The sequence below is a fragment of the Gastrolobium bilobum genome, unplaced genomic scaffold, assembly GCF_033153095.1.
Source record: "Gastrolobium bilobum isolate Gb01-03AN ecotype WA unplaced genomic scaffold, APGP_CSIRO_Gbil_v1 utg75785, whole genome shotgun sequence".
Lineage (NCBI taxonomy): Eukaryota > Viridiplantae > Streptophyta > Magnoliopsida > Fabales > Fabaceae > Gastrolobium > Gastrolobium bilobum.
Window position 1 is genome coordinate 1 of NW_026898701.1, and position 9,823 is coordinate 9,823.

General features: G+C 37.4%; 2 protein-coding genes across 2 annotated transcripts; both read right to left on the reverse strand.

The window, feature by feature from the left end:
• Nucleotides 1–42: 42 nt before the first annotated feature.
• Nucleotides 43–1,326, reverse strand: LOC133318493 (uncharacterized; the record flags this gene model as incomplete). The annotated part of the gene is made up of 1 exon (XM_061520493.1): nt 43–1,326. A coding segment is annotated over exon 1 (1,284 nt), but the record flags the coding sequence as incomplete, so codon positions are not given.
• A 634-nt stretch (nt 1,327–1,960) lies between these two features.
• LOC133318494 (uncharacterized) lies at nt 1,961–2,863 on the reverse strand. The gene has a single exon (XM_061520494.1). It carries the CDS (start codon nt 2,861–2,863, stop codon nt 1,961–1,963), a length of 903 nt encoding a protein of 300 aa, XP_061376478.1.
• Between the last annotated feature and the right edge of the window lie 6,960 nt (nt 2,864–9,823).

Below are 9,823 nucleotides of genomic sequence, written 5' to 3' on the forward strand. Positions count from 1 at the left end.
TGTGAAAAAAGCTTTTTTAACTTCTTCCTTAGTAACATTCACCCTTAATTTATCCATGACTTCCTCAGGAACAATAGGCCATCTAGTATTGATCCACTCACGATGACAGCTTTCATCTTTGAAAAGATTAATATAAAAATTGTGGATCATCTTAACCAGGCCTTCCTCTTCATGAATCCAACTTCCATTATCATCCTTGAGTTCCATGATTCTACCTCTTTTCCTTCTGACAATAGTCTTTGTATGATAGTATCTCGTGTTTCTGTCACCTTGATTAATCCACTGAGTTCGAGACTTTTCATACCATAATAACTCCTCTTGATCAAGGACCTCCTCAAGTTCAGCTTTGATCTTGCACTCCACTTTCTCCAGATAATCTTTATTGTGCTCAGAAATGGCTCTTTGAATACCTTCAAGTCTTCTCATCAACTTATTCTTCCTATGCTTAATATTCCCAAACACCTTCTTATTCCACTCCTTAATGCAAGGGGTAAGAACCTTCAAACAATCAGTAATGTTCATATGCACGTGCCAATTGTCCTTTAAAAATTGATTGAACAGGATATGGTCCTGCCAAAAGGAATGGAAACGGAAAGGACGATCCTTCCATTCATCTTTTGAAGAAGACAAGGATATAAGAAAGGGGTTATGGTCACTGTTTAACCTAGGAAGGGCTCTAACATGACCCTCCTCAAATGTAACCCTCCATAAATCGTTACTGCAAGCACGATCTAACCGTTTGAAAACTCTATCCATATTCAGGAAACGAGAACCACGCCAAGTAAATCTCGAACCAGAACTATTCAAATCAATCATCTTCAGATCCGTAAGCAAAGAAGCAAATCTGTTACATTTATATAAATCTACCGGGGCACCTCCACGTTTCTCTAAAGGGGAAGCAATTTCATTAAAATCACCGGTGATAAGCCAGGGCTCATTCATAGAATCAGCAATCCGACGAAGATCCTGCCAAAGGCTACGTCTCACCTCTTCTCTAGGATTGGCGTAAATAAATGTGCATAAGAACGCAACATTATCGGAGAAACAAACTTTCAAATGAACCATTTGCATGTTCTTTTCCAAAATCGTAACATTACAGAACTCCTTGTTCCACAAAACCCAGATCCCTCCCATGAAACCTTGAGCTTCTTCCACAATACAACTGTTATACCATGTTCTTTTAATAATCTTTTGAGCTTTCTCACCACTTATTCTAGGTTCAAAAATAGCAGTCAAATTTATTCTGTGTTTTCGGATCATACTAGTTAAGGTTCCCAAAAACCTTTTCTTTGCCGCCCCGCGACAATTCCAAGCCAGCAAAGACATCAATCAACCATAAGGGTTGCAGGTTCCTGGTACCCTGCTGACCCCTTAACAATCTCAACACTATCTTCATTTATACCTCCTTTATCAACCTCCATGTGATGCGATAAAATAGACGCATCCGAATGGGTAGTGACCAAAGTCCTATTAGGATCCGGAGCTTTAGGATATTTTAAACCATTATCACTCCCACTTTGGTCCCCCACGTTCTGATCCACTTCCATTTTTGTATTTTGAACAGGAGGCAACACAACTTGCTTATCTACAAGTAACATAGGGGTAGTCAAATGCTGGTTCTGAATTTTAGCAATAGCTTTCTGACGTAGCCCTATATTATTGGCCAAATCCTCTTTTTTTGAAGGCATAGGAACATTTTTAGAGGCTACCCTATCATTTGAGGGTCCCCCAACAAGGAAGTACCTATCTGCATGTTCTTCCAATTCAATGCTAGAATGACTCGAGGCATCTTTTCGATTAAAACCTTTTAAACCACTATTAATGATGCCATTATTTTCTACGCTGATAGCTCCCTCAATTCCCCTTGATTTTTGGTCATTAATTACGCTAGGATTATGCTCATGATTAGGCTCCTCATTAATCACTTCCAGCTCAGCTTGATTCAAATCCCCAATCACCATTAAACTGCATAACGTGATTTTGTATTTACTGCATTTAAAATAGGCTGATATGATTGCACTGATAACTGTTTTGATTGCGCAGTATTCTCCCCAAAATCACGTTGAGTGATTCTTCTCGAAGTCATCGGCGTTCTGCCATCTTGGGTAGCAGCTTGGCTTCTAGGGCGGCGTTGGCGATTAACCACCATCCAAGGGCCAAGACCGTTCCGGTTTTCTTCAACTTTATTAGCTTCACCATCCCCAGAAGGATGAGATTCATTCACCACGATCTGTTCTTGAACAATCTCAGAACAACAATCCTTGCTATGGCCATACTTTCCACAGTTGAAACAAATGAGCCCTAAACCTTCATATTCTATATGCTTCAAAACTCCCTCAAGAACATACTCTTCTTTTAAAGGTCTAGCCAAATCCAGTTCAACATAGATCCTTGCAAAGCGACCCCTAGCATGAAGGTTTGTAGTCCTATCAATCTTTATTAACTTCCCTATCCAGTTACCCACCCTACGAAAGAAAACTTCATCATAAAATTCCAATGGAATATTAGGAAGGCGGATCCAAGCTGCTATCTTTGATATGCCCTCAGCATTAGGCCTGAAGCCAGGTTCCCACTTACGTAAGGACAGATAATGACCTAGGACAACCCAAGGGCCTCCACTTAGAGAAAATTTCATGTCTTCATCATCACTAAATTGAACCACATAAAACTCATTCCCAATATCTGTGACGTTCACTTTTCCTTTCCTTCCCCATAGCTCCTCAATCTTTTTCTTCATGAACGAGACACCTGTAGATCTGCCCAGCAACTTAACAATCAAAGCTTTTTCCCACACTCTATGCAAGCGTCTTCTTCCTCTCTTAGTGCAACAAAAATGAGTCTTTCCATCCTCTTCCGCCCACATCTTTATGCCCCCAAAAGTAACGTCTTCTTCCTCAGCTGGTTCACCTTGCAAATTCTCACCTTCAAGAGTATCAGCACCCTCCCATCATTCTTCTCTCCATTATGACGTTGCAACATCTCCTTCCATGAAATTCGACCCTCCTCTTGGTCCTTCATCCAGGATTCCTCCCTAGGAACCATTGATACATCATGTGAGAATTTTTCTCCACGATCTTTATTACGTTTATTACTTCGCTTTAGTATGTCTTCCTCCTCTGATGATCGCTCTGGTGGTTCTCTAACAGTTTTCTCCATGCTCTGTTGTGCAAAGAAACTTTTTATTTTATTAAAGAGTAGTAATTAAACTGTAATCGTATATTTATTTTATTAGTGGATGATATATAATCCTTCATGATCATCTTAAAAGAGGTTAAAAGAGAAGTAAGTGGGGGTAGTCATGTTTTTCCATCTTCTGCTGATAAGGATATTGATCATGTTGGTACACTTGGAGGTAGTCACAAGAAGGTGAGGGTAAGAAAGATGAAACCTTCTGGGAGCTTTTCCAACCTATTTTATGTCAAGTCTTGTGTGTGGGTAAGTTTAAACTTTTCACACAATGTCATTGTTGTGTTTTCTTGGGGTTATGATTAGAGATTTTCTCAATGCTTGAAATTGTACTTCACTATAGGCTTATTAAAACTTGTGCTACATTGTATATATTGTGTAGCTTTGTGGTAGCAATTTCTATCTGGGCTCATGTGGTTTTGAAGGCCAAATTTCACTGGTTGTCTTCAAATCCTAGCGCTAGTAATTCTTTGCAAAGTTTTCTCAATTCTAGCGCTAGTGATTTTTCTTAATAGGGACAAATATAAAGTAGTTGATTTTTGTCTCATAAAACTGGGTTTTTCTGTTATTTATTTTTTTGGTGTGTGTAAGATCTGTTATTTAAGTGAAAATGATCCCTTAATCTTGCACTACTTTTGATTTTGCAGACAACAATCTGGGAGGGCTTGAAGCAGGTTGTTCCATAGAAGACTAAAAAACTGAAGAAACATGGGTGTGGGGGCCCTTAGGCTCTAGGACTTTTCCTTGGATACCATTGTCAAGTCAAAATCAATTATTTGTGAATTCAGCCACTGCATATGTACTATTTCCCCCACCTTTTTGTCTTTTTCTTCTATCACATAGGTGGCATTCTGAACCTGTTTCTTCTGTTGCTATACCACTGTCCATTGCTCAAAAAATTTCTTTTATTATCATGGGACAAGATGTACAAGTTTTCAAACCTTCATTATATGCTATCTTGGTGTATTCTGATATTTGTATGCTGATATTTGAAAATTGTTAATAAATTGACCTCTCTTCTATTATGCTTTGTCCTTAAATTCCTAGGTTATTTTCTCTTTAAATACTTATTGAAATTGTACTCTTTGCTGATCATGTCCACAGATGTAAAATTTATAGGACAGGTCATCTGAATTGACACAAGCAACATGCACTATGAGAAATCGTCAATATAAAACAGATGTAATTGACACAAGCAGCATGCACCATGACTTGGGATGTTGGATTATTCATTCAGTACTATCAGTTAGTGATGAGAGCAGCACCAGTAGTTTGAGCAGTGCTATGTATAAACCCCATAAGGCAAATGATATAAGATGGGAAGCAATTGATATAAGATGGCAAATCAACTGTAATTCCAAGAGTGGAGCAATTTGATTCAGCGAGGAATAAATAGGTCCTTATTGAGCAACAGACTATTTGTAATTTTTTGGTTTAGTATGCTGTAATCAGTCTCCACCTATTTTTTGGGACAACAAATATATGGCATTGGTGATTTTGCTGAGTTTTAGGCTTAAATCACTTACTGATGTTGTGCACTTCTGTAACAGATTTTTATGCTCCTACTTTTGGGATGTAACTTGTTATGATATTGCCCTCATATAGTTTCCTAATTTGTAATTGTCATCAGTTGTTATACAATATTTAATAAATTTCAATCTGTGTATAATCTCATTGTGGTGATGTTGGTTATAATCGAAAACTGAAAGTAAGTGTGCCAACAGGTTAATATATATGATACTTCTTTTGGACCCCATTGAACAAAAGGTTCAGCATTACTGATCCCATATCCACTTGTCCATGTTACAGTCATCTGTTTTAAGTTCAAAATGGTACTGTTTTGATTTGATAAAATGAAAGAAGAATTGAAAGAACAAATGTAAATGGAACACAAATAATATAAAAAATCATGTCAAAAATATAATAGCAGCATGCTGAATGCTTTCTTTCTTCGTATACCATTTCCTCATGTAGGCAAATTCAATTTTTTTGACACTGCCACCAGCTTTGGCTATCATGCCGTATATAGATACAAAGAAGATATTGCAATCATGATAGAGGTTATAAAAAAATACTCAGAGGGCCATAACAGCATTACTGAATTTATAGAAATGGGAATTCTGATCCAATTTACTGCTAAGAGGATTATTACATAAGTATACAAAAATCCAAAAGAAAAGTATGCCACCGACAATAGTAACATTGAAAGATTGCAATCTGGTGACAGTGTGTGTGTATTTGGTTCTTGTTATATGCCTCTGCAGTAAAATGTGGTTCAGCTCATGGACCGAGACCAAAACCAAGAAACATTAGTTTATATCCAAGCTCACCAAATAGATATGACATAGAATAGAAAGCAATTGAAATCAGCACACTCAACAGGATAAAATATATCACATAGATAACATCGATCTTACATCATTTATATATCCTGACAACCTGATTTAAAGAAGCTTTAGTTGCTATACATGAAATGGGACAAAATAACCGAATTCCAGAAACCATGTAACCTGCCTAAAGGCCTCACTGAAAGAAGTACTTTAGGACATATACATCTGTACAAAACAATGTATACAATATAAAACCAAATCATCATGTCCTCAGCAATCTTTCACATGATGAACCTTTGCTTAACCTTCACAAACTTGAATCTTGCAGCACCTCCCTAGGTACGTAAGCTTGAGCATGCCAGCATAGTTCAACACCTGTTATGCTTTACACAAATCACAAACCATGAAATTTTTATCAACATGTATAAATGACTGTGAAATATATATCACACATGCCCCACCATTTAATAAATACATACCTGCTAAACCATATATAAACACCATTGCAGGCTTAAATCTGTTTTGTTAACATTGCAAGGTTAATCTCAAAAAACCCATTTCATGAAAGCATCTGTCTTCTATTAGAGGTCTTCAAAATATGCATAATGTGGCTGACTTATAAAACATGTGACAACAGCCTAGATGTCTCATGACACAGACATAGATAGTAAATGACATTCAAAAGTAGTGAACACAACCCATATAACCAGGGGTTCTCAAAAAAGTGAAGTACTCACACTCTCACCCTTTACTCAATAAGGATGCCACCACAAACTGTTTTTCTTCTTCACCACCTTCCAAAAAAATTTCCAATATAGTGGGATCCTTATGCATAATCATGGCAAGGTTAACCCTCTGTTCAACTGTCAATATTTCAAATTGCTTCAATTCTTGGACAACAAAAGTTTTTTTGCTTGAACCCTCACCTTGGTGTTCAAAGCATGTAATCAACCTGTCAATTTTGTCATTTGTGGTTTTATAATCATTACCAAGATCTTTAATTGCAACAGATACCTCACTAGCCAAAGCTTCCTCATTCCTTCCTCTCTTTTTACCCTTTTTTGCAACAGAAATTGACACAGGAGAAGTTTGTGTGGCTTCTTCAGTTGCAGTGTCAGGGAGTGGAGGTTCCCAATTCGGTGAGATTGTGTTGTCTTCAAATAGATCATAAATTTCTTCCACGGCAGTCCCACTTTCAGCAATACCAATTGTCTCATTGTCCATATTGTGGACTGCATCTTCTGGACCCTCGGCATGCTCTCTATTTGCCATGTCCTTTCCAAAAATCGGTCCCAATGCGTCATAGTATGGAAATGGTTTTTTGTAGAGACCCTTGGCATTAGGGTGAGTCTGCATGGATAATACAATTCAGTGTGTCATTAGAACAGTAAATTATAACAAAGAAAATGCAATACATACGATAATTTTTCTGTTCACAATAATGAGTTTTACCTTAATCCAGTTCATGTAAATTTGCTTCTCCACGTCAATCATTTTGTCCCTATCATTCCACCCGAAACCACTTCCCCCATTCGGCCCCATCATCTCAGCAATGGCATTGTAGTGCTTCTTTAGGAGCTTGATTCTAGACGTAATGTGTGGAGTGCCCTTAAGTGTACATCCAGGAATTTTAGCATGCATCAGCTTCTCTAAGTGATTGGGAAATCCGGGCCTGAAACCATTCTCACCCTTCCATGCTAAACCGGACTCAACAAGACAATCAACAAGCACCCTGGCCTCTTCTGATGTCCACGTGTGATTAATCCGCTTGCTCGATTGGGAATCCTTTTCAGCCATCTGCATAAGGTGTTAAGAAAAAAATATGTTGTTTGTATACTATAATCAATAGACAATCAGTTACAAATAGATTACATAAATCAACAGTACCAAACTGACATATATAGTATCTATTACATAGCCTCACATAGAAAAAGAAAGAGTTAAATACAATCACACAAATGTTATGAAATGAAACTAAGTCGATGTAACCAAAACACAACAACATTATAAATCACACAAAGTCCTAAACCAAATCAAACACCATTCCTCCATGTATCAAACATCTGTTGGGTCAAATCATCCCTCCACCTTCTCCAAGCACTTGATGACTCAACATGAGTTATCAAGTTATGTCCTTCGAAGTTGTCTGCAGCTTCAGCCATGTCCACAGTATTATCCTCTAAAGGGTCAATAGGCAACTCATTCCTAATATGATTATGAAGCAGGCAGCAAGCAGTGATTATGCGGCACTGCGTTTTCACCGGATAAAAAGACTTTGACCTGACAATGGCCCAACGTCCCTTCAACAACCCAAAGCATCTTTCAATCACATTCCTAGCCTGGGAGTGTTTCATGTTAAAAAATTCTTGCGGTGTCGTTGGTTGTGCCCCATGTCACCACTCACTCAGATGGTATCTTTGCCCTCTATAAGGTGTTAGGAATCCTTCCCCATTCATATAACCGGCATCGGCCAAATAATAGAAACCTACGACAACATCAGTTATTTGTGAGGAACACTGTGGGACTGTAGTATAAACGATATGTCTCTCTGCGAAGAATGTGTGTGATGTTTTGTAGTTACCTTTTGGGACCCTTAACCCATTTCCACGAGAGATAGCGTCTCTGAGCACCTTTGAATCCGCAGCTGATCCCTCCCATCCAGGCAACACATAAATAAATTGGCAATCCTGCGAGCAGACACCCAAAACGTTTGTCGCAATTTCACCCTTCCTACTGCAGTATCTTGCCTTATCAGCTTGTAAGGGATTAACCTTGATGTGCTTCCCGTCCAAAGCTCCAAGGCAATTCTATCAACCCAACAAAACAAACAAATAAAACAAGTCAATATAAAAGAGAGAATGACCTTTGTGAATTATGCGGAAAACATAGTGTAAATTTTTACAAGTACCTTGAACCACTTTCATCTATCATCAGTTGAGTTTTGTAGGATGGGATCAGGCCGTTTAAGCAGTACAGTGTGACACCTTAAAACAGACAGCAACACCTTGTTGAATTGTCTACTTATTGTCTCACCTGACCTCATAAATTGTCTTTTAATAACTCGATTCTTCACATCATGAGCCAAAATATGAAGGAAGATTGCAACCTGTTCTTCTACCCCCATGTGCCTCGTCGGTTGAAGCATCCCAATAGTTTTCAACATATCACACAAACTATGAAAGCTTCTCCTATCCATCCTTGTATTCTCAATACAAGCGGTGTCAGTAATATACACTATTCTATGCAGATTCATTTCCCTCGTAGGCACCCTACTGCAAAAATCCCACTTCAATCTCCTCATTTTCCTTTTCCTTCTTTCAATGTGAGCTAATATTACACCATAAATTCTCAATAATTACATAGTTCAGTGATTCAAATTTTGCAAATGACAAATGATAACAATAATGACACTCAACGCCATTGTTGTGTTCATCTCCTCAATCTAACACAACACAGCCAAGAGTAATTAACATTAATCCAACGATGATGAACGGGATTCAAAGCATCACAACACAATCAGTCATATTGCTCAAATATAGGACAAGGATTGTAATCTGGATCAGTGCAAATAATGAGGTAGATATATGTTAACACATGTTCAACTCATGTACTAGTTTGTAAATGCATGCTGCCACAATTTTTATAAATTCATTTATCCTATCCCTTCTCAATTTCGAATTTCACATTTAGTCAAAAATTATTTTGCAATTACATGTTATGTTAAATCCATAACATAACAGTTTACAACACAACTCACATGCTACTGCTTAATGCTAAAAATTTATTTGCAATTACATGTAATGAGCATTCCAATATATGGATGACTGCATACAACATACCTCACATGCTCCACCAAGATAGCTTCATTTAAAACAACACACACAAAACAAAACCAGGGCCAGTGGGAATCTTGGAAGTTCACTCAGAAAACAAAACCAGAGTTTTTGTCATGACAATTTTGGTTAATATATTGTAATAAAAGGTAATGTAACTAGGAAAGTAGAACTCGACTGATTAAAAAACTCATTCACCTTCCAATCTGTGTCTTTCATTCTTTAGTATGACTGAGGAAGGAAAAACAATGGGGGAAAAAATTGAGATGATCCTACTACTTCCTATTTTTTATATTTTTTTTAAATATATATCTTTATGGATTTTTTTACTCCCTAGGTTTTTTATATTTTTCATTATCAAGTTTGCTTGGAACGAAAAGTAGATGAATGAACAATATTATATATGAGAAATCAAAATATGCTATCAGTGTTTTTTGTCCTTTCAATTTGATAATCACAACTTTATTTAAAACA